This window comes from Drosophila novamexicana, unplaced genomic scaffold (assembly GCF_003285875.2).
Source record: "Drosophila novamexicana strain 15010-1031.04,08,12 unplaced genomic scaffold, DnovRS2.1 tig00000008-arrow-pilon, whole genome shotgun sequence".
In the NCBI taxonomy this organism is placed as follows: domain Eukaryota; kingdom Metazoa; phylum Arthropoda; class Insecta; order Diptera; family Drosophilidae; genus Drosophila; species Drosophila novamexicana.
In genome coordinates this window covers 6439298-6466323 of record NW_020824765.1, presented here as the reverse complement: position 1 = coordinate 6466323, position 27026 = coordinate 6439298, and the positions used below count along the sequence as shown (strand labels likewise).

The window sequence follows — 27026 nt, the reverse complement described above, 5'->3', positions numbered from 1 at the left end:
TGTTGTTAAGTGCAAACACTTTTTTGTATTTTATACGGAAACTTGAGTCGAGCCGGATTACTTAGGCTGAGAACACAACAGCGTGTGAAAATAAAGGTAAGTCCAGTAATTAATTATAAGAATTATACTTTTTTAATTTAAATAATATATTGCTTAAGGTTTTTTTCATATGTATTGTTTTGTTTTTTAAGAAATATCTCCTTTTTTGGAGTTTACAAATTTTAGAAAAATTAAATAAAATAATAATAATAATTATTATTATTCATGAATTATGAAGTATTAGTATATTCAATTAATGCAATGTACGCCTTTATAATCTTTTATCATGCTTAAGATTTGTAAAAAATTACAAAAATATTACATATAATATTTGCGAACTCAGATCCCATAATTATGTCAAAGTTGTTCCTTATACTCCTTTCGCACTGCAAATATTGTAGAGAAAGGATTCCTAGGTTTCCAAATCGCATAACAATGTGCAAGCAAATCCAAAAGTGAAAGTAATCCTAGGTTTCAAAATCCTATAAATAATGTCAAAAATGGCATACCCCTTGCGAACTTAAAATAATTTAGAGAAAGGGATCCTAGGTTTCAACTTCCCATAACTTTGTCGAAATTGTTACTTAAGCCCCTTGCGAACTCAAAATATTGTAGAGATCGGCTGCCTAGGTTTTTAGAACCCATAACTTTGTCAAAATTAATCCAGCAGTATTTTTTTTTTAGAACATGGAACACAACACAATATAAAAGCAAAAACGACAAGAAGTATGATAAACAAAGTAGTTATAACTTTGTTTATCCTACTTCTTTGTCATTTTTGCTTTTTTATTATTTACATTTTTATTCTTTTTTATTTTCTTTATTTTCATTTTAAATCTTCTAATATCGATTCGCAAAGCTCTTTCATTACATAAGAATAAGCTCTTTGGCATTATTATTTGGGCAAACTGTTTGAGGCCCGAAAACTCAAGTCATTTCTGCCTTCCACTCCCCGTTAACCCCTTTAAGCGTCTACAGTGCTCTATAAATAAAAGCAGACGAGCACTTTGAGTGCCAAATGCGAAAAACGTAAACAATGCCGCACATCATAGGAAAAATACTAAAATACAATTCCCGATATTATATTCATATTTGTGAAATTCAATTTAAAATCAGCTGCTCGATCGCTGTGACGCATGTTGCGGGGCCTCTCTCGAAATACAAAAACAAAAAGGAAATTGCGCTTGTTGCTCTTTGTCGCTGCTTTTTGGCTATTTATATGGGGTCAAGTTGAAGGCGTTTGGCGAAACTTAATTTTCATCGTCAGCGGAAAATGTCGAAAATTGCCCATTCGAAAAACAGTTTCTGCGCGAATTTGCAAACGAAATGTCTTTTTGTTGTTGCTATTGTTGTTGGTCTGACAGTGGCAACAAACCCGAATTGCTTGCAAACAAACCAGAAAATAACAACAATAATAACAATAACAATAACAAAAAAAACAAACTAACCCCAAACTGTTATGGCAAATTTAAATTGTGTCTGAGGGCATTTTGAACGGATGATGAATTCGTGTTATCTTTAGCCCGAGGCTTGGCGCGTAAGTGCAACTTATGCAACTTGGGAACTAATAAAAGTGTCGCAAGTTTTGCACTTTTCTTATAGTTATAAAGCTATGACAAAAGTTTTCCAATTAATCATGCAAACTTAAAAAGACTGAAAACTTTTTGACGAGGCAAACCCCTTCGCTTAAGTTCCAATGACGCATTCCTTTTTGCTTGGGCATAAAGTGTTGTAAAACGTTCAAAATAGTGCTGTTATAAATTTTGCAACACGAAGAGAGCTTTGATTTTATAAAAACACTGAAAGCTTTTATCAATTAAGTGGTTTAAATGAAGTCTGCCTTAAGCTTTAAGCAGAAGCAAGTATATGCAAGCACATGCAAGTCTAAAGAGCTTTTTATAAGTTAAACAATAAAACAAAGCCTCTAAAAACATAAAAGTAATTCAACTAGAAAAGACTTAACATGGACTATAAGAGGTGAAAAGCTCTTTAAGGCTGCAAAGGAAATTATAGCAAATAAAATAACAGGTGTTTAAGTTAAAAGAATAAATTAAAAAGTTGCTCAAGAAAAAAGTTACAAGCTAGCTTTTACATAAATATAAATCAAAATAGGGCTCGTTCACATTGAAAGAACGTCAAGTTGTCTACAATTCAAACAAACATCTTTGAAGGAGCTTTAAAGGCGCATGAAAGCTGCACTTAAAGCTGTTTTAAAGCTTTAAACAAGTTAGTTTCTTTGCATAAAACGATTTGAGGAAAGCTTATAAAAATATAAAAGCTTGATTAACTTTTTGAAGAAAAAGTAATCTAATTTGAGCTCATTTAAAATAAAAACTCATAGCAAATTATTATTTTATTTCTAATTAATTTTAGTACAGTTTAATAATTACTTAAATATAAAAACGAATTAAAAAAGCAAATAAACTTCTTTTTAGTTATCTAATTTTTCCTGCTTTCTTTCTCTTTTGCAGGGTTGATCAATTGGAAATCGGATTAGAGCGAAACGTAAGCAATCTAAATCCACCTACAGCTACTTAAAAATAAATTAAATAGAAATTTTTGCTGAAATCTATGTAACTGTGTTCACAATTAATTGTAACAACAAGTGCAAATTTTTACAAGCTGCTTTTAAAAATATAAAAAAAATAATAAACATATATATTGAGAGGAAAAGTAATTAAATTAGAGCCTAAGACAAAATGGCCAAGCCAACAGCTACACAGAGTGACAGCAACAAATCCAACAACAAGCGCAGCAGCAGCAACAACAACACCAATGCAGCTGCCAATAACAACAATAATAATAATAACAATAATATCAATAATATAAATAATAGTAGCAGTAAACTGAATGGCACCATTTGTCAACCAATTCTTCCCGCGCCGGCAAACACGCCGCTGAACAAGTCCATCAAACACGACCTCTTCCCGGAGGTGACCTTTTGCAATCTGTCCGTGGAGGAGCTGGACGATGCCGCCGGCCACAGTCGCACGGTACGCAATAGCATTATTGCTCTCGACGGGGAGGGCAACTTGAGCCTGATGACTGGCAGCCAGGTGAAGAAGCGCAAGCGTTTGATATCGAATGAATCGGGCGATTCCATCGATTCGAGCAGCACCGAAAAGAAGACGCCCAAAATGCCAGATGGCGGCTACGGTTGGGTTGTGGTGTTTGCCTCGTTGGTAGTCTCGCTCATATGGGATGGTCTCTCCTTCTCTTTTGGCCTGATTAATACCGAACTGCTGGCCTACTTTGGTGAGTCGCCATCGAAGACCGCTTGGATTAGTTCCCTGTTCTTTTCGGTGCCGCTGCTGATGGGTCCCATTTGGTCGAATCTGGTGGATAAATATGGCTGCCGCAAAATGACCATACTTGGCGGCCTTGTTTCCGCCTTTGGATTTGCCATCTCCTCCATTTGCAACTCGGTCGAGATGCTTATGGTTACATTTGGCATCATCAGCGGACTGGGCCTGGGCATTGGCTATGTCACGGCTGTGGTATCGATTGCCTTTTGGTTCGATAAAAAGCGCAGCTTTGCCACGGGCATTGGCGCCTCTGGCACGGGCATTGGCACGTTTGTCTATGCGCGTCTCACACAGTATTTGGTGGATTCGTATGGCTGGCGTGGCGCCACACTAATCCTGGGCGGCACCATGCTGAATGCCTGTGTGTGTGGCGCCTTGATGCGCGATCCCGACTGGCTGATTGAGGAGAATCGCTTGGAGAGCCGTTCGCAGAGCGTGACCACGTTCTCCAATTCGAGCGTGTGTCTGGAAGAGATTAAGAAGCTGCTGGACACTGGCATCACCAAGGAGGCCGTGCTGGACACTCTGGTCACCAAGAACAACACCGAGGCCAATCAGCAAATTGATGATCCGCTGGATACGAGCCTTAAGCGCTATCGCAGCGAATTGTTCCTGCCCACATTTCTCAGCGCCCAGGAACTGGACAGCATCTGCGAGGTGAAAAGCCTGAGCCGTCGCTCGCTGCGTCACAAGGAAGGCGCCGAGGCGCCCTCACGCGACAATCTGCTGTCCATGTCGTCGGGCGCCGCAGCCTACGGGCCCACGGCGCCAATTCTAGGCTCGCCGGACGATACACTGATGGGCGGCATACCGCACGAGGTGGAGGAGGCGGCCAAAAAGAGCTACCTGGCATCCATAGAGACCCTGTCGCCTTCGGAGAAGCACTCCACAGTTGCGGGCACGCCGAATGGGTCGGTGCGCTCCTCGGACGAGGGCTACCTCACACAGAAGCACAACGAGGCGCATTATGCCAGCTCTCGTTATTCGCTCAACGAAAATCTCTTCATGACCAAGCACATTGCGCCCTCGATGTCCAACCTCATAAACGGGCTGCGCCACAACTCTGTGGACATACTGAGCGACGATATGCACACCTACTACATGGCCGTTAAGGAGGAGACCTTCGCGCTGCTTGATCCACATCCCAGACCAAAGCTGCGCCCTGTTGCTGCTGCATCCACAGTGATTGCCATACCCGAGCACGAGGAGAACAGCGAGCTGGCGCTGCGTCGTTCCCGTCTGGACAGTATTACGGGCCTGCGCCGTCTGTCCCGCTCGAAGAAGCCCAATCCGCATCGCTCGAATCTGCGTCGCAACATCTCCATCAGGAACTCCAATTTTCTGAAAGATATGCGCATACATCGCAACTCCATACACTATCGCGGTGCCATGCTCAACACGCATCGCTATCGCCTGCGCGCCTCCTCCTGCCCCAACATCTATCGCAACTCGATGACCACCATTGCCAAGGAGGAGGAAGATGTGAGTATATAGAGTTGGAGCTTAGATAAGATAGATTGAAGGCAAATGTCTTCCCATTTCAAATATTATCAGTAAATCATGATATGAAAACTTGGAATAGAACAAAATAATTCAATTTATTTCTGTTCGTATCACATTTAAAAATATCATTTATATTTTCAGAATAAAATATATTATCCTTTTTGAATTAGGGATTGATAACATAATAATCAACTTTTAACAGTCATCAGAATTAAAGACTTTTAATTATAGCTTAGTTTATTCTAATTTAAAAACTGATTAGGGTCAAGCTTTGATTAGATTAGGGTTGTGGAATATTATTTCTGTATTTTACTAACGAATCAGGATTTGAAATCTCTCAAACTAGAAATCTAGAAATATTTAGCTCTGTAACCTCTGATTATATTGTGTACTTGATTTTCTCTTAAAATAGTTTCTTTTTTCATTTTTTAGTATAGATAGAATCTTATGATTTCTCAGAGCCTGGTCAATATTTAACTCGCTCGTTTGCTCTGTCAGTTATCAGGCGACTGCGAGTCCAAGTCCAAATCTCGCACGCTTGACAACCGTTGCTCTGTATTGGGCTCAAGGCGCGATTATCGACGCTCTACAAATATATAAACAAATACATGTGCATATATATATATATATATATATATATATATATATGTGGAGCATCGATTTCAGGGACCCCAAAAAGTGGGGGTTTTCTCTTTGGGGAATCATGATGGAACTTCTAAATTAACCTCTGGGAAATTTTAACGGTCTTAGAAGCATAGCCTCGTGACTTATGAGAAATTTTATATACAACCATTATTTTGGGTACACACCATGTAACGTGTTTTACGAGGACTCAGTTCCCGAAATACTCTCAGTATATAACATAAAAATTTTCCGTATAATGAACTTTATATATAAGGTCAGTTTTAGGAACAAAAACGCAGGGTTGCCATATGCAGACCTTTTTGCATAAGCAACGTGTATTATAAGGACACAGGAACGATGAGATTTGGTCCAGTTCACACTTCAATTTAGTAAATAACAGTCAAATAGCTGTCCCCAAAAACATACTGATTTTATATAAATATAGAGACTCATATATAGAGGTTATGAGGACTAGGGAACAGTGAATTTCGATAAAACTCACTAAACTAAATAAATATAACGCGAAACCACATAAGACTCAGCAATATTTTATTAAATTTATACATTTTAAATTTAGTGGCAGACTGGCTTAATTGAAATTAAGAGTCAAATTTATTTTGAATGTAGTTTTGGATCACTTTAGGTTAAAGTAAAATTAATAATGTGAATTAACATAAATGACGTTATTAAATACATGCATTTAAAATGAATTTTTTTTTAATTCCAAAATTTTTTAACATAAATTAATATTAATATACGAAAAAGTATAATCCACTTATTTTAAATATGGTCAACATATTTATTATTTAATCTATTTGCGGAGTTCCTTGATTTAGCCTTGCGCTGATTATCTATCCATGTTTTTACTTGCGCCGGTGTCCTACATTTTAGATATGTAGAATTATTTATAACTGTGTTGCATTGATTAAGTGACGGCAATCCTTTAAGCGACAACAGGTCGCCAAAAGCCTGGTATATTTCTTCACGCTCTTCATTCGACCACCGGTTTCTTATCGTTTTTCCAAATGATGATCCTGTTAAATAATAGAGTTTAATACAATTTAGTGTGAAAAAGAATAACGTTTTAGTAATATAGAAAAATATTAAAAACTTTGCAGTCGGTTGCAACCGTCGCAATACTCAATCATAGACCAATAACAGATTAATACAGCCTACCAGAACAATTTATTAGGTGATATCAATTTTAAACATTCGCCACGCACCCAGTCAATCGTAGGCAAACTAATTTTTATCGATCTTCAGAGTAGTCCATCAATAGTATTCATGAAAAAGTTAGTCAAGCTCTAAGATTCTGTAAGATTTGCGATTGTGCAATTTAAAACGATTTTTAGGATTTACAACGCCCCCAGTGGTCGTCATTATATAATTGTAGCACTTTACCTATCGTGGATATATACGTGTATATATTTCAAGCCCAAAGTTTCTAACTTCAATGGGCCCGCAAAATAAGCACGATATATTTTTTCACTTTGCGAATGAGGATAAATAGGACAGACTAATCGCAATGCATGTAAGCACGTGACAAAAATATGTAGGTTGCAATTCAATACTCACTACTTGGACGCTTTCCTTTTGCATTGGATTTTTCTACAATTTCATCATCGGAAATATTAAATTCGCTTTCTGATCGCTGTTCAGAATAATCTGATTCCGAATCCTCTAAAGGATCATCTGCAAAATACATTTTAAGTATAATGTAAAAACATTGACAATAGGGCTTATTGGATAAGTAATTATTAGATAAGTTAAAATATTATATTCTACACAATAACTACACTTAGTATCACTCACAACCTTGATGAATATATTTACTCACTTTCTTTTAACTGATCAAGGGCTACTGTGTTTTCATCCTCAACATTATTTCCAAGAGCTGCCATAAGCATCTGGGATACTTCGGCAATCTCCGCTACTGTTACAGGGATTCTGTAGATTTCTTTGTGTATATCTTTATGATGACCCATAAAATTGGCAAGCCTATCAATTTGGACATCTTCGACGTTAAGCATCGATGTATAGGTAGCTAAATGCTTTCGAAGCATCGTTCCCCTTAAGGCCCCTGGGCAGCGAGCCCCACACTCCAGGGCAAATCTTTTTAGAATGGGGCAAGCCCGTACATACTGCTTTGCTAAAGGCTTGGCGTTAGGCACGCTAAATATGTAATCATTATTTTTCTTAACACCAGCTCTTTTACGATATTTAAGAATAGTTTCAATACAATAATTGTCAAACGGTGTGAGCAGCACTGGCACAGTTCGATTTAGTTTTCCACGGATAGTCAACCTTGTGTATTTTTGAGCAATTTCTCTAGTTTCTTTCGTGAGACGGTCGAAGTTTTCTTTATCCACATTTTCATCGATGGCGTGGCCTGTTAGATAGTTCTCAATTGTTAGTCTTTCAATTTCACCAGCTCTACGGCGGTTAAAAATTTGAAGGCCAATTAGTGTGCTTTGTATTAACGATGTCCATGACAAAAAATCAAACTTAATTTTCAGCACACTAAGAGAATTTTCAGACTTTTTTATCACATAATCAAAAAGTTTTTTGATGTCTTCTTTACATGGTAAGATAGTTGGTAGAGCTCTCTTTTTCTTTGACTGATCTTCTATAGCTTTTTTGTTTATAAAAAGAGGGATTTCGGTTTCCCATAGAACAAGAAAATCTTTAATTATTTTTTTTTTTTCATGATTTTGTGTTTTTATGCAATGAGTCCATAATATTTTTGCGCACTTTTTAATTAAAGTTGTAAGGTTCGTTGCGACTGAAGGTGTTTTAAAAAACAACAAAGAAGAGTCCCACTGAGCCACTTTTCTGATACAAGATATCATTAAATCCAAATGTTTGGGATTAATGGCGTCTTTAAGTTCCTGTATCTCATTGGGTTCAGATTTTTTTATTTCACATAATAGTCTGCTTAGCAATCTCATGTTTGCTCTGATCATATCGTACTGAAGTTCGCCGTGCTTCATAGATTCTGCGTTTGCGAATAAAACAATCAATTCATCATATATCAGATTCCGAGAAATTGGATCATCATTTAAAACAGGCATTATTTTTGTGCGCACAACGTCGTTTGCACTTTTATGCATAAAGCCGGTTTTGGAGCGACCTTGTTTAAGCAAGTCACGAGTTCCTTTCTTATGATCGCTGCCTTTGCAATTATTAATATGACTTCGTATTGTGCTTTTGGGAAAAAATCCAGAACATCCCTTGCAACATATGAAATCAACAACTTCATTTTTAGAATTAACTCGCTTTTGACGGGGCACGATTAGAGTTCCATTATTTAACGATGCATCGATATTATGGATATAATCACCATTTTTTCTAATTTCATCAATAAGTAATCTCCGAGTTTTGTCATTTTTCGGCAGGCATATGAATTTTTGTACTTGCGGCTCATTTTTATGAACAAGCTGCAAGTGACGAGCGAATTTTGTTTGCAACTTATTGCAAAATAAGCAAAAATGTTTCTTACAATTTTTTTGGGTTTTCGCAGTTTGAATAATCAAATCCCTGACATCACTTAGTGGAGTTTCAGTTGTGTAAGTAAAAACTTGTTTATTGGTTGAATTATTTAAAATGCTGGACTGGTTAGTTATATCCGGAGTATAACTGGAATCGAATCCATGAGTGGAATCTGGACAGTTAGTATTAAGCGATTGAAATGTATCATTTATCGTTGAATGATTTTGATTTTTTGCCGATGAATCTAGCCTATCATAGCCAAATTCGTTAAGTAGTTCCAAAGATCTTCTATTAGTCGATGAATTTTTAGTTGTATTGATAAATTCTTCGGATGCATCTATTTGAATATATTTAATAATAAATATATAACGAGGAATCCATATTAATTATTACTGGACATAATTCAATATTTTAAGTAAATATTTCGTATCTAATATAGTAGCACCAGGAGCTGTGCCTATATACATATTTAAGAACATTTATTTTACTTAACTTTCAGACCTGTAAGGATGTGATAGTATGACATAGTGTATACCTCCACTTCACTTGCAGTTAATTAATCATTCGGATGTGTCTCTATTACATCTTATATTTTAATGTATACAATTATTTTTATATTACGTTAAGCAGAATGAACGTTATTAAAAAATGTATATCTGTACTGATCATGATAAGCATTTTATTTATATATAGATAAATATTTATATTTTTCATTACCTTTACTAGAAACATATTAATATGAGACGAGAACAAGACAGCTGATAGGAACACAAACTAGCTGGAACGAACACGAATCAGTTAACAAACTATAAATTGGGTGATGTCAAGTATATAAAGTTAGCATTAGTAAATAAATATTAAAATTAGCAAAAAACGGTTTAGATATGTCGGGAGGCATATAGCTTAAAAGAGAATATACTAATCCAAGTAACGCAATGACGGATTGTTTCTTTGATATAGTAATTTTATGATAAGTTAATCAGATCTTACCAATATGAAAAATTTTTAATTCATAACATATAAGGTATTGAATCTTTTAATGTATATCTTCAGATTCTGGCTTTGAAACTGTGCTAATCAAAATTATACACATTTAACGCTTAAAATTGTGAAGGATTGCATTTATTTGCTGTGTCACTATTTGACTTATCTTTAAAAGTCAAATTTAACATTAGAATTTTAAACGGACATTAATATTGCAAGTACTGGATTTATCTTCATTCGTTGCTGATTCACTTTCATTTAATTTAGTGCCTGCTTCTAGTGTCTATAAATATTTTAGGTATAAGGGAAAGTTTCCTTTCATTTTTGTTTCATAATTTTGTGTTTAATTGCAATGAGTCCATAATATTTTTGCTTACTCTTTTATTAAAGTTGTAAGGTTCGTTGCGACTGAAGGTGTTTTTAAAAAAAACTTCGAAGAACTGAGCAACTTTTCTGATACAAGATATTAAATCCAAATGTTTGGGATAAATGGCGTCTTTAAGTTCCTATATCTCATTGGAATCCGATTTTTTATTTCATGTAATAGTCTGCTTATCAATTTCATTTTTGCTCTGATCATATCGTACTGAAGGTCGCCGTGCTTCATAGAGTCTACGTTTGCAAATAAAATAACGTCACTTGCACTTTTATGCATTGGGCAGGTTTTAGATCGACCTTGTTTAAGCAAGTCACGAGTTCGTTTTTTATGTTCGCTGCCGTTGCAATTATTTATGACTCCGCATTGTGGTTTTGGGGAAAAATCCAGAACATCCCTTGCAACATTTGACAAAATATTAGTCTTTAGAGTTAACTGGCTTTTGACAGGGCATGATTAGAGTTTCGTTATTTAATTATGCATCGATATTATCGATTTTATCGCTATTTTTCCAAATCTCAATAATAAGTTATCTGCTAATTATATCATTTTTCAAGGGTCATAAAAATGTTTTTACTTGCAGCTAATTATTATGTACGAACTGCAAGTGACGAGCTAATTTTGTTTGTAATTTATTACAGAAAAAGCAAAAATAAAAGTTACAATTTTTTGGGTTTTCGCAGTTGGAATAATCAAATCCCTTACATCACTTAGTGGAGTTACAGTTGTGTACGTTGAACCTTTTTTGTGTTGGAACACTTTATATAGTGCTGGACTTACTTATATCCGCAGTATAGTTGGAATCAACTACTTGGGTGGAACGTAGATAATTAGTACCAAGCGATTGATATGTATAGAATGCTTTTGCTTTTTTGATGGTGAGACTGGCCAACAAGAGGCCAGGCAAGGGATAAGTATTTTATTTATACATTTATTTCTTTTACATATTAATATAAGACGGACACAAGACAGCTGAATCAAACACATAATAGCTGGAGCAAACACAAAACAGGTAAGAATCCATAAGGTGAGTATTCTCAAGTATATAAAGTTAGCTTTAGTTAAAATATACAAATATATATAAATAATATAAATAATATATAATAAGGATGTACGTCAGAAGGCATATGGCGTACAAGAGAATATTCTAATTTAAGAAATGTAATGACAAATTGTGTATATTATATAGTATTTTTATGATAATTTCCTCAGATGTTGCCAATATGATTAACTCATAATACAATTTAAGACTGAACACTCAATAATAAATATATCACAATATATAACTCTGCCAGAAATTTTATGCAAATGATTTTTTATTTAGTCCTATTGGGCTTAATTTACTTATTTGCATACATACCGAAAGCTTCAAATTGGCCCGGGTTGCACTTATTTGTTGTGTCACTTTCTAAATTAAAGTCTGCTACTGGCGAGCCTTTAAAAGACAATGTTAATTAATTAATTTTAATATGACGTTAGTGTTTTACTTACTGGATTTATCTTCGTTAGTTGTTGATTCACTTTCACTGAACTTAGTGGCTGCTTCTAGTAATTCTATAAATATTTTATGTATTATTAATTTAAAAGTAACAAAATTGTTATATATGTACACACCATTATTAAGTTTCTGACATTGCTTCTCCAATATTTCTCGATCTTCTAAAGAAATATAAGAACATATACATACAAATACATATAATTATTGAAGGGAGAAATGTCAAGCCCAACTTACCATTCGAATCAATAATTTCCGCTTCAAAACTGCCTTTGCTGAATTTTGCAATGCAAATTTTACACCCTTCGTCTATTTTAATTTTTTTTTTTGGCAATACATAATATTGCTCGCACTTAATTAAGAAATACATCCTCTCGCACGCTTTCCAGAAATTTAATGGCGCCAAGTTTTCGAGCTACGCGACGAGTCAACACACGACAAGTCAAGTCATTTCTGTAAATATACTTTTAAGGCAGCTCTGCACTATCAAATTGAATACTCGAAACGCGTTCATTTTGCTCGTTTAATGGTAATCGATATTTATGCAATTAAAATAAGAGTAAAATAAGATGTGAGAAATATATTTGATTGATGATGGATGGTGATCACGAAAGCGGTCATAAAGAATAACTGCTAGCGGAAATAACTGTTTTAATTGGGAAAAAAATTAAGCCCTTTTTTTGTTAATAGATTCTTATTTTCATGCTACTATCGATATCTTACTTACATGTGAAGCAAGGTTTGTATTACGTCATAATACAAATAGAAAATACATTTTACTCTTCATGCATTATTATTAAACATTTCATGTTGCTTAATTAAACTAAGTTAATAATAATGCTTATAAATATTAAATAATTATTTCACTAAATTACCTATAGATGCCCGATTAATTGTAAGCATTTTTAACTAAAGACTCTAACTTAAAAATACGTTTTACATATATGGGCCTTGTACGTGATTTGAGTTAATAAAAAAACCAAGCTTATAAATAAAAAATTTGTTTTATTTTTTTATACTAAAATCACGTACAAATATATTTATAACAAAATTTTATTAGGTAAGAGTCGATAGTTAAATTTTCTTACGATAACTTGACTTTGGTCAAGATATCTTGAAAAAAAAAAATTATTTTTTCTTACAACTTAATTATCGACCAATCGTTCCTCTAGCAATTATACGTTAAAATGGTCCGATGTTGACATGATTTTGCGTATATATGAGGAGTATAGTATAACTAATAAGTGCCGAGTTTGGTCAAGATATTTTAAAATACGAAAAAATTTGTCATACAACAACTTAGTTTTCGACCGATCGTCCCCATGGCTGCTATATGTTAAAATGTTCCTATGTTAACATGATTTTGAGGAGGAGTTAGTCAAACTAATAGGTGCCGAGTTTTGTCAAGATATCTTGAACAACAAAAATGTTTTCCATACAACAACGTAATTTTCGACCGATATTTCCTATGGTGTGTAACAGGCAGAAGGAAGCATCTCCGAGCCTATAAAGTATATATATTCTTGATCAGCATCAATAGCCGAGTCGATCTAGCCATGCCCGTCTGTCTGTTCGTCCGTCCGTATGTATGAACGCAAGGATCTCAGAACCTGTAAGAGCTAGAGATTTGAAATTTTTTGCTGTTGGACCTCCTAGGTCCCGCGCAGATCGAGTTTGTTTCCGATATTCAATAACATGCCGCGTTTCCATGTAATCGATAAAAATCGATATCGAAGTCTGATTTTTTGAGAAAATTGGGCAAATAATAAGAGCTATAGTCCCCAAATTGACTCGTAGCTTGCAGAATAGAATGTATATATCAAGTATCTTTTCGTTTTATATATATCACCCCCTCCCCTTTACTGTGTCGAAAGAAGATGGTTTAGGGTATTCCCTAGTCGGGAGCTTCCGACTAGAGCCTCTTACTTGTTTTAACATATGTTCTGCGTGCATAAGAAAGAGGAACTTTTGCAAAGTTTCATAAAAATAGTTTCAAAACGGAAAGACTAGTTCTCATAGAAACAGACAGACGAACAGGCGGACATGGCAATATCGACTGGGCTGTTGATACTGATCAAGAATATATATACTTTATGGGGTCGGAGATGTCTTCTTCTATGCGTTACATATTTCACGACAAAATTATAATACCCTCTTCAAGGGTATAACAAGGCCTACACATAAAATATTTGTTTTATTTTTCAATAAACTCAGAATACATAAAATGCCCAAATATATTTAAAATATATTTTATTGAGTCTTTAGGTAAATTTTCTTACAATTAATCGAGCATATATCGGTAATTTAGACAAACATGTATTTTATAAATATAAGCATTATTATTAACTTTGTTTAATTAAGCAACATTATAACATATAATTGCTAGAGGAACGATTGGTCGATAATTAAGTTGTAAGAAAAAATAATTTTTTTTTTCAAGATATCTTGACCAAAGTCAAGTTATCGTAAGAAAATTTAACTATCGACTCTTACCTAATAAAATTTTGTTATAAATATATTTGTACGTGATTTTAGTATAAAAAAATAAAACAAATTTTTTATTTATAAGCTTGGTTTTTTTATTAACTCAAATCACGTACAAGGCCCATATATGTAAAACGTATTTTTAAGTTAGAGTCTTTAGTTAAAAATGCTTACAATTAATCGGGCATCTATAGGTAATTTTTATTATTAACTTAGTTTAATTAAGCAACATGAAATGTTTAATAATAATGCATGAAGAGTAAAATGTATTTTCTATTTGTATTATGACGTAATACAAACCTTGCTTCACATGTAAGTAAGATATCGATAGTAGCATGAAAATAAGAATCTATTAACAAAAAAAGGGCTTAATTTTTTTCCCAATTAAAACAGTTATTTCCGCTAGCAGTTATTCTTTATGACCGCTTTCGTGATCACCATCCATCATCAATCAAATATATTTCTCACATCTTATTTTACTCTTATTTTAATTGCATAAATATCGATTACCATTAAACGAGCAAAATGAACGCGTTTCGAGTATTCAATTTGATAGTGCAGAGCTGCCTTAAAAGTATATTTACAGAAATGACTTGACTTGTGTGTTGACTCGTCGCGTAGCTCGAAAACTTGGCGCCATTAAATTTCTGGAAAGCGTGCGAGAGGATGTATTTCTTAATTAAGTGCGAGCAATATTATGTATTGCCAAAAAAAAAAATTAAAATAGACGAAGGGTGTAAAATTTGCATTGCAAAATTCAGCAAAGGCAGTTTTGAAGCGGAAATTATTGATTCGAATGGTAAGTTGGGCTTGACATTTCTCCCTTCAATAATTATATGTATTTGTATGTATATGTTCTTATATTTCTTTAGAAGATCGAGAAATATTGGAGAAGCAATGTCAGAAACTTAATAATGGTGTGTACATATATAACAATTTTGTTACTTTTAAATTAATAATACATAAAATATTTATAGAATTACTAGAAGCAGCCACTAAGTTCAGTGAAAGTGAATCAACAACTAACGAAGATAAATCCAGTAAGTAAAACACTAACGTCATATTAAAATTAATTAATTAACATTGTCTTTTAAAGGCGCGCCAGTAGCAGACTTTAATTTAGAAAGTGACACAACAAATAAGTGCAACCCGGGCCAATTTGAAGCTTTCGGTATGTATGCAAATAAGTAAATTAAGCCCAATAGGACTAAATAAAAAATCATTTGCATAAAATTTCTGGCAGAGTTATATATTGTGATATATTTATTATTGAGTGTTCAGTCTTAAATTGTATTATGAGTTAATCATATTGGCAACATCTGAGGAAATTATCATAAAAATACTATATAATATACACAATTTGTCATTACATTTCTTAAATTAGAATATTCTCTTGTACGCCATATGCCTTCTGACGTACATCCTTATTATATATTATTTATATTATTTATATATATTTGTATATTTTAACTAAAGCTAACTTTATATACTTGAGAATACTCACCTTATGGATTCTTACCTGTTTTGTGTTTGCTCCAGCTATTATGTGTTTGATTCAGCTGTCTTGTGTCCGTCTTATATTAATATGTAAAAGAAATAAATGTATAAATAAAATACTTATCCCTTGCCTGGCCTCTTGTTGGCCAGTCTCACCATCAAAAAAGCAAAAGCATTCTATACATATCAATCGCTTGGTACTAATTATCTACGTTCCACCCAAGTAGTTGATTCCAACTATACTGCGGATATAAGTAAGTCCAGCACTATATAAAGTGTTCCAACACAAAAAAGGTTCAACGTACACAACTGTAACTCCACTAAGTGATGTAAGGGATTTGATTATTCCAACTGCGAAAACCCAAAAAATTGTAACTTTTATTTTTGCTTTTTCTGTAATAAATTACAAACAAAATTAGCTCGTCACTTGCAGTTCGTACATAATAATTAGCTGCAAGTAAAAACATTTTTATGACCCTTGAAAAATGATATAATTAGCAGATAACTTATTATTGAGATTTGGAAAAATAGCGATAAAATCGATAATATCGATGCATAATTAAATAACGAAACTCTAATCATGCCCTGTCAAAAGCCAGTTAACTCTAAAGACTAATATTTTGTCAAATGTTGCAAGGGATGTTCTGGATTTTTCCCCAAAACCACAATGCGGAGTCATAAATAATTGCAACGGCAGCGAACATAAAAAACGAACTCGTGACTTGCTTAAACAAGGTCGATCTAAAACCTGCCCAATGCATAAAAGTGCAAGTGACGTTATTTTATTTGCAAACGTAGACTCTATGAAGCACGGCGACCTTCAGTACGATATGATCAGAGCAAAAATGAAATTGATAAGCAGACTATTACATGAAATAAAAAATCGGATTCCAATGAGATATAGGAACTTAAAGACGCCATTTATCCCAAACATTTGGATTTAATATCTTGTATCAGAAAAGTTGCTCAGTTCTTCGAAGTTTTTTTTAAAAACACCTTCAGTCGCAACGAACCTTACAACTTTAATAAAAGAGTAAGCAAAAATATTATGGACTCATTGCAATTAAACACAAAATTATGAAACAAAAATGAAAGGAAACTTTCCCTTATACCTAAAATATTTATAGACACTAGAAGCAGGCACTAAATTAAATGAAAGTGAATCAGCAACGAATGAAGATAAATCCAGTACTTGCAATATTAATGTCCGTTTAAAATTCTAATGTTAAATTTGACTTTTAAAGATAAGTCAAATAGTGACACAGCAAATAAATGCAATCCTTCACAATTTTAAGCGTTAAATGTGTATAATTTTGATTAGCACAGTTTCAAAGCCAGAATCTGAAGATATACATTAAAAGATTCAATACCTTATATGTTATGAATTAAAAATTTTTCATATTGGTAAGATCTGATTAACTTATCATAAAATTACTATATCAAAGAAACAATCCGTCATTGCGTTACTTGGATTAGTATATTCTCTTTTAAGCTATATGCCTCCCGACATATCTAAACCGTTTTTTGCTAATTTTAATATTTATTTACTAATGCTAACTTTATATACTTGACATCACCCAATTTATAGTTTGTTAACTGATTCGTGTTCGTTCCAGCTAGTTTGTGTTCCTATCAGCTGTCTTGTTCTCGTCTCATATTAATATGTTTCTAGTAAAGGTAATGAAAAATATAAATATTTATCTATATATAAATAAAATGCTTATCATGATCAGTACAGATATACATTTTTTAATAACGTTCATTCTGCTTAACGTAATATAAAAATAATTGTATACATTAAAATATAAGATGTAATAGAGACACATCCGAATGATTAATTAACTGCAAGTGAAGTGGAGGTATACACTATGTCATACTATCACATCCTTACAGGTCTGAAAGTTAAGTAAAATAAATGTTCTTAAATATGTATATAGGCACAGCTCCTGGTGCTACTATATTAGATACGAAATATTTACTTAAAATATTGAATTATGTCCAGTAATAATTAATATGGATTCCTCGTTATATATTTATTATTAAATATATTCAAATAGATGCATCCGAAGAATTTATCAATACAACTAAAAATTCATCGACTAATAGAAGATCTTTGGAACTACTTAACGAATTTGGCTATGATAGGCTAGATTCATCGGCAAAAAATCAAAATCATTCAACGATAAATGATACATTTCAATCGCTTAATACTAACTGTCCAGATTCCACTCATGGATTCGATTCCAGTTATACTCCGGATATAACTAACCAGTCCAGCATTTTAAATAATTCAACCAATAAACAAGTTTTTACTTACACAACTGAAACTCCACTAAGTGATGTCAGGGATTTGATTATTCAAACTGCGAAAACCCAAAAAAATTGTAAGAAACATTTTTGCTTATTTTGCAATAAGTTGCAAACAAAATTCGCTCGTCACTTGCAGCTTGTTCATAAAAATGAGCCGCAAGTACAAAAATTCATATGCCTGCCGAAAAATGACAAAACTCGGAGATTACTTATTGATGAAATTAGAAAAAATGGTGATTATATCCATAATATCGATGCATCGTTAAATAATGGAACTCTAATCGTGCCCCGTCAAAAGCGAGTTAATTCTAAAAATGAAGTTGTTGATTTCATATGTTGCAAGGGATGTTCTGGATTTTTTCCCAAAAGCACAATACGAAGTCATATTAATAATTGCAAAGGCAGCGATCATAAGAAAGGAACTCGTGACTTGCTTAAACAAGGTCGCTCCAAAACCGGCTTTATGCATAAAAGTGCAAACGACGTTGTGCGCACAAAAATAATGCCTGTTTTAAATGATGATCCAATTTCTCGGAATCTGATATATGATGAATTGATTGTTTTATTCGCAAACGCAGAATCTATGAAGCACGGCGAACTTCAGTACGATATGATCAGAGCAAACATGAGATTGCTAAGCAGACTATTATGTGAAATAAAAAAATCTGAACCCAATGAGATACAGGAACTTAAAGACGCCATTAATCCCAAACATTTGGATTTAATGATATCTTGTATCAGAAAAGTGGCTCAGTGGGACTCTTCTTTGTTGTTTTTTAAAACACCTTCAGTCGCAACGAACCTTACAACTTTAATTAAAAAGTGCGCAAAAATATTATGGACTCATTGCATAAAAACACAAAATCATGAAAAAAAAAAAATAATTAAAGATTTTCTTGTTCTATGGGAAACCGAAATCCCTCTTTTTATAAACAAAAAAGCTATAGAAGATCAGTCAAAGAAAAAGAGAGCTCTACCAACTATCTTACCATGTAAAGAAGACATCAAAAAACTTTTTGATTATGTGATAAAAAAGTCTGAAAATTCTCTTAGTGTGCTGAAAATTAAGTTTGATTTTTTGTCATGGACATCGTTAATACAAAGCACACTAATTGGCCTTCAAATTTTTAACCGCCGTAGAGCTGGTGAAATTGAAAGACTAACAATTGAGAACTATCTAACAGGCCACGCCATCGATGAAAATGTGGATAAAGAAAACTTCGACCGTCTCACGAAAGAAACTAGAGAAATTGCTCAAAAATACACAAGGTTGACTATCCGTGGAAAACTAAATCGAACTGTGCCAGTGCTGCTCACACCGTTTGACAAGTATTGTATTGAAACTATTCTTAAATATCGTAAAAGAGCTGGTGTTAAGAAAAATAATGATTACATATTTAGCGTGCCTAACGCCAAGCCTTTAGCAAAGCAGTATGTACGGGCTTGCCCCATTCTAAAAAGATTTGCCCTGGAGTGTGGGGCTCGCTGCCCAGGGGCCTTAAGGGGAACGATGCTTCGAAAGCATTTAGCTACCTATACATCGATGCTTAACGTCGAAGATGTCCAAATTGATAGGCTTGCCAATTTTATGGGTCATCATAAAGATATACACAAAGAAATCTACAGAATCCCTGTAACAGTAGCGGAGATTGCCGAAGTATCCCAGATGCTTATGGCAGCTCTTGGAAATAATGTTGAGGATGAAAACACAGTAGCCCTTGATCAGTTAAAAGAAAGTGAGTAAATATATTCATCAAGGTTGTGAGTGATACTAAGTGTAGTTATTGTGTAGAATATAATATTTTAACTTATCTAATAATTACTTATCCAATAAGCCCTATTGTCAATGTTTTTACATTATACTTAAAATGTATTTTGCAGATGATCCTTTAGAGGATTCGGAATCAGATTATTCTGAACAGCGATCAGAAAGCGAATTTAATATTTCCGATGATGAAATTGTAGAAAAATCCAATGCAAAAGGAAAGCGTCCAAGTAGTGAGTATTGAATTGCAACCTACATATTTTTGTCACGTGCTTACATGCATTGCGATTAGTCTGTCCTATTTATCCTCATTCGCAAAGTGAAAAAATATATCGTGCTTATTTTGCGGGCCCATTGAAGTTAGAAACTTTGGGCTTGAAATATATACACGTATATATCCACGATAGGTAAAGTGCTACAATTATATAATGACGACCACTGGGGGCGTTGTAAATCCTAAAAATCGTTTTAAATTGCACAATCGCAAATCTTACAGAATCTTAGAGCTTGACTAACTTTTTCATGAATACTATTGATGGACTACTCTGAAGATCGATAAAAATTAGTTTGCCTACGATTGACTGGGTGCGTGGCGAATGTTTAAAATTGATATCACCTAATAAATTGTTCTGGTAGGCTGTATTAATCTGTTATTGGTCTATGATTGAGTATTGCGACGGTTGCAACCGACTGCAAAGTTTTTAATATTTTTCTATATTACTAAAACGTTATTCTTTTTCACACTAAATTGTATTAAACTCTATTATTTAACAGGATCATCATTTGGAAAAACGATAAGAAACCGGTGGTCGAATGAAGAGCGTGAAGAAATATACCAGGCTTTTGGCGACCTGTTGTCGCTTAAAGGATTGCCGTCACTTAATCAATGCAACACAGTTATAAATAATTCTACATATCTAAAATGTAGGACACCGGCGCAAGTAAAAACATGGATAGATAATCAGCGCAAGGCTAAATCAAGGAACTCCGCAAATAGATTAAATAATAAATATGTTGACCATATTTAAAATAAGTGGATTATACTTTTTCGTATATTAATATTAATTTATGTTAAAAAATTTTGGAATTAAAAAAAAATTCATTTTAAATGCATGTATTTAATAACGTCATTTATGTTAATTCACATTATTAATTTTACTTTAACCTAAAGTGATCCAAAACTACATTCAAAATAAATTTGACTCTTAATTTCAATTAAGCCAGTCTGCCACTAAATTTAAAATGTATAAATTTAATAAAATATTGCTGAGTCTTATGTGGTTTCGCGTTATATTTATTTAGTTTAGTGAGTTTTATCGAAATTCACTGTTCCCTAGTCCTCATAACCTCTATATATGAGTCTCTATATTTATATAAAATCAGTATGTTTTTGGGGACAGCTATTTGACTGTTATTTACTAAATTGAAGTGTGAACTGGACCAAATCTCATCGTTCCTGTGTCCTTATAATACACGTTGCGTTTTTGTCCCTAAAACTTACCTTATATATAAAGTACATTATAACGAACAATTTTTGTGTTATATACTGAGAGTATTTCGGGAACTGAGTCCCCATAAAACACGTTACCCTAAATGGAGTTTGTTTCATTTCATTTTCATTTCGTAGAGTTGCCACATCGACCAAATGAGGATATATACATATTAGTAAAAAACATATATTATGGGAGAACTAGCGTACGAATTGTGTTTTGTTCTTTTTTAATGATCAAATGCATGCAAAATAAACCTAATCAGATTACATCATAGTTATGCAGATGTCAGCAAACGCATTTAAAATCTGTGTTCCCGAAAAATCTTCTCGCCATAAAGTGGACCAACTTTAAGATAATATAAAAATTATAGTATTTGAGGTACAGGCAAAGTGCTGGTTGGATAATGTTAAGAAAAGGTATTGTTATTTTTATTAACCCTTAGGTTTCTTCTAAGAACTAAGAATTATGAAGAATTATGAAAAGTCCCCAAAAGAGACATTCCAGTCCTAAAAATTTTAAGGTCAGTCCCCAAAAGAGCGAATTGTCCCCATAACCAACGCAGCATACAAAAAATGTCCTTATTATCGATGCTCCACATATATATATATATATATTAATAATAGACATATATACAACGGGTGGGTTGATTGTAGAACATCTCGTATTGATAAGCGGCCATTCAGACAGCGTTTTGTTTCCGTATTGCCCAATTTCTGCTCAAAGAAATATATATATATTATGATAATAATAATAATTCATTTAAATTCTTATCTCGATTCGCAGACCTGGTATGATAACTTTGTGGACACCATGAAATCGGCCTTTGATTTTTCGCTCTTCTTGGATAACAAATTCGCGCTATTCAATCTATCCACATTGTTTTTGTTTATTTGGTAAGTACTCAGCGCCCATTTTCCGAAGGTCTCAATCTGCGCACCACAAATTGTGTATCTAGTGCGAAAATTAATAGATTTATTCGAAATGCCAACGGCCATAACGAGTCGAAAATCTGTCAAGTACAAATGTCGCAATCAGTTTTTGGCAGCTGCTCAAAATAGCATGTATTATACAGAAATTATGAACCCCTTGATGCGCAATTAGGGCTACTCAAGCTATGAAATAAATAATAATAATATTAAACCAAATATATAATAAAGCTAAGCACTTAATAGATAGTAAATTACCTAAAAGGATGCTGAAAAGTTGTTACTCACATGATAAAGCCTAAACAAATTCGTTAATAAACTTTCAGTTATCTTGACAAACAAACATTAAATAATAAAATAAACATTTTACAGGTTTATCATACCCTATCTTTATCTGCCCGATTACATGAAGCAATATAACTACGAGGTGAGCGTGAGCGCAGTACTCATATCCGCAATTGGTATTGCGCAAACGGTGGGCATGATTGGATTGGGTTATTTGGGTGATTCACCCTGGATGAATATCAATATATGCTATTCCATATGCATGCTGGGTAAGTACAAAATTATAATACACAGTGAAGCTATTTTGTTACAAAACGCATATTCTCTATAAACCCTACTTGAAAGACTGAAAATCGCAGAGAAAGGCGCTTTTACTTTCTTCTGAGAGTTAAGAGTGGCTGATTTTTACGCCTGCCCCCATTGAGAGAATGTTATAAAAATGTAATTATATACCGCTAATGAATTATAACTTTAATTTTTTTTTATTATTGCTTGCAGTTTGTGGTGCTTCGGTGTTTTTTATGCCCATGCTAATCAATAGCTACAATGGACTGATGGCAATGTGCGTCATATTTGGATTCACTTTTGCCAGCTCCTTTTCATTTACGCCCAGCATATTGGTCAGTATCGTTGATTTGGATGATTTCACTTGTGCCTACGGTTTGGTGCTGCTGGTGCAGGGCGTTGGCATGATTGCCGGCCCGCCCATAGCAGGTGCCATTTATGAGTTTACGGGCAGGTATGTACAACAATTGTTAACCATTTAAGGATCAGTTAGTTAATCAAATTATTTAATGTATGTATGTACAGATGGGACGACTCCTTCTACTATGCGGGCATATTTATAGCACTCTCCGGCGTCTGTTCGTATATGATTGAGTTCTGTGAGAAGAAACCAACTAAAGAGAGTGATAGTGATGTCTCAGAGACTAAAAAAGCTCAACTTTTACATTAGTTTACTAAAATGTCAGTAGCAGAACCAAGCAAAACAAAAAGAAATTTATATAAAAATAATTATATATAATTCAATTCAAGGACTACAATTGATAAACTTCAGTGCAATTATGCAGCACTGCGGCCTAATTAAAACACAAATAATGGACTAGCATTAAATGTTATCAAGTTTCTTATGTCAAATGCTGTTGCAGCTGAAAACAAAAACAACAATACAAAAAAAAACATTACCTAAAATATAAAACTCAGAGCGAATTAGTAGATAAATAATTAATTAATGACTAGTTTTTCGCATGTAAGCAAAGCATTGACTTGAAATCAAATATTATATTTAACAACTATATTAGTTAGTTAACGCACTAGGACAACTATATTGTACGGATACTCCAATAAAACAACAACAAGAACAACAACAACAACAACAACATGGAAATTAACCGATCAGTGGCTACTAATTGGAAAAAATATGTTTTTAAGTGGGAGGCTGAAGGCTTCCGATTTATTTGAATCCAAGATTATAACTAAAGTACAATTGAGAACTTATGCTGCAAGTCAGCTATGGTTATGATAAAGCTTATTCTCTTAAAGCTCAAAAGCTCGCGGTGATCTTATGCTGCGAATCAGCTGTGCTATGCTAAAGCTTCTTTCCTTAAAGTTTAAAAGCTCATATCTTTTATTAGGTTGTTTTGGGGATTCAGCTTTCTTTTGCTGATTGTTATGCCCTGGGTTTAGATTGTTACGTTAATGGGTATTTGCGAAATGGTGGTAAGCGAAGTTAGCCCTTTGGTAATTCGCTTCCACGTTCCTGAGCTTTTGCCAAAGCATTAGGCAAATTTTCAGGTTTAAGGGAGAACAAAACTTCTGATAAAGAACCGTTAGGACCTGTGATGAAAATTCTTAAAGCGTAGTCTCTGTTTTTCTTATTCATCTCCGTAATAATTTGTTTTTGTTTATCAAAAGGGTTAGTTTTTTATTAACTAAATTGTAGTATTCGAGAACAGATAGGTTACCCTGTCGTAAAATACTTAACTCCTGTTCTATTATATTGATTGGTCGTCTATCACTGTAGGCGAAATCCAACCTTGCAAGTATAGCTTCAAAATTAAAAACGGTACCGTGATTAGTCAAAGTGTCATTAGCTTTACCTGTTATTTTATTTCTTAATATTGTTAAAGCACCTACGTACTTTCTACTTCCTTCTTTATACATTCGCATGGCACAGCAAGCGACTTCGCGCCAACTAACATATGCATTATAGCTGCCTGAGAATTCTGGTATGGACTTGATAACATCAAAAGATTCGTCGCAACGAATAAGGTGATTTATTTCAGTAATCTTATATTCTTGTTCATTATTAGATGAGAGAGTGATTTGTAACTTCAATTCTGCAATTTGCTCTTGAAGCGCTCTGCTCTGACTTGCGATCAACTGAGCTACCAAATCAGCTGTCAAGTTATTATTGTTAGCCATTTTTAAATTTTGAAAATCTTCAATTAAACTTTCTATATGGTTATCCAGTTTATAACACTTATTATTCTAACAAATGCTTGCACAAATTTAAACTCTAATTACTTAATTAAAAAAAGTTTCTTTTTAAAGTAAATGATGATGGCTCACGTAAAAGGTCTTTCTTTATGGGTGATTATACATATGTCGTTCAAGTCTTCCTTCCTTCCTTCTGGGACTTAGGGTCTTCTTTTTATGGGGGTCTCAGGTTGACGTGATATTTTTTATTTGGTTAAAAGTTTTTGATTGGTGAAACAATTTTTGTTGGCGAAAATATTTGTTTCGCTTCGTTGATCGATTAATTAATTGTTTTCATTTAACTTGAATGGGAAAATTTGATTTCAATTTTAAGTATTGTGAACAATCAATATTTCCAGCTCAGGGTATTTTCACTACTCTTCAAGTTTTCAGAAACGGTATTTTCGTTCGTTGGAAATTTTTAATGTTTCTTTTAGAGGCACTCGATATTTTCGTTCTTAGAAAATTTGTAATGCTCTTTTGAGACAATCTTGGCACTTTTGCTCACTCGCGAATCACTAAGGATTTTGTTTCTTTTAATTATCATTTTTTGTGTTTATAATCGCGAGCCCCACGTTGGGTGCCAATTAACCGGCTACTAATTGGAAAAAATATGTTTTTAAGCGGGAGGCTGAAGGCTTCCGATTTATTTGAATCCAAGATTAGAACTAACGTACAATTGTGAACTTATGCTGCAAGTCAGCTATGGTTATGATAAAGCTTATTCTCTTAAAGTTCAAAAGCTCGCGGTGATCTTATGCTGCGAATCAGCTGTGTTTATGCTAAATCTTCTTTCTTTAAAGTTTAAACGCTCGCGGGGGTGGCTTGAGTAAGCTAGACGCTTTGAGTCATGTTTACGTTAGCAATTGCGTTCTAGAGACTGGGTCTTTAGTTTACGTTATAAATTGCGCATGAGAATATGAATCTTTATGTTAAGTGGTTGCCATTTTATGTTTATGTTAGAGCCGGGAATCTGGATATTTATGTTGGCAGAGCTGCAGCTGTGCGTTAAGTGGACGTAGTGATTGAAACGGGTCTAATAAGTCTGAAAGGGCTAAGTAATTGGGATAGCGACTTATACTGAAATGTTGTTTATGATTGCAATAAGAATTGCCTTGCGGGCTGGGTGATAACTTGCATACTTATATACTATTGATCGAACTATAGTTACCAGAATTCAATATCAATGCAGTGCATCACTGCCATGCGCAAAACGGGTTCCCCTAATTGTCTTCTTTGTAAACGAATAATAGTTTAATAATTGTTGTAATATCATATTCAAAGTCATAGAACAACAAAATACACATCTAATCAATATCAATAATCAATCTATGTAACATATGCAATAAATTCAAAGACAAGTTTGCAATCAATTTAACTAACAGTCTTCAAAGCGGCAAATTAAAGGCTAGCGATTAAAATACTTAGCTCCTGACTAGGTAAAACTTTTTCAAATTATTGATGAATTATTAATGATACATATTAACAGAAAGCAAAGAAAGAAAAACATAGCCCGAATCGCAAATTGTTCGCCAGCAAATTGAATAATTTTAAAAACATTTTTGTCAACAACAAACCGAAGCAGTTCAAGTATTATTATAAAAAATGAATCGAGAAGTTCATGTAGCGCACTGAGATCAATTTAGCCTATGCCTAAAAAGCAACTAGAAATATATAAATCTACATATAAAGCACACTTCAATTTAGTTCAAAACCAACTAAATAATGCCTAGTTATAACCTCTATATACAACTGTAGACTATGTAGCTGTTGTTTCCAATAAAAAATTAAAAAAGATACAAATAAATAAAAAACAAAAACAGTTTTGTTAGCCATAAGAACATTTAGCAAAAAAAAAAAAAACAATATTAAATTAAACTGCAATTCTAAACTGTTTACAAACAGCAATTAACTAAATACAAATAGTATATATATCTATATATTAAACATTATTCAACAATTAAAACATAATT

At 33.6% G+C, this 27026-nt stretch overlaps 1 protein-coding gene across 1 annotated transcript; it reads left to right on the top strand.

Annotated features, from left to right (window-relative positions):
* Positions 1 to 2702: 2702 nt before the first annotated feature.
* LOC115762073 (monocarboxylate transporter 14) lies at positions 2703 to 25318 on the top strand. Its single transcript, XM_030704204.1, has 5 exons — positions 2703 to 4826; positions 22148 to 22257; positions 22663 to 22844; positions 23074 to 23314; positions 23386 to 25318. The coding sequence occupies exons 1-5, from the start codon at positions 2739 to 2741 to the stop codon at positions 23528 to 23530; spliced, it is 2766 nt and encodes a 921-aa protein (XP_030560064.1). The 5' UTR covers positions 2703 to 2738; the 3' UTR covers positions 23531 to 25318.
* The last annotated feature ends 1708 nt before the right edge of the window (positions 25319 to 27026 follow it).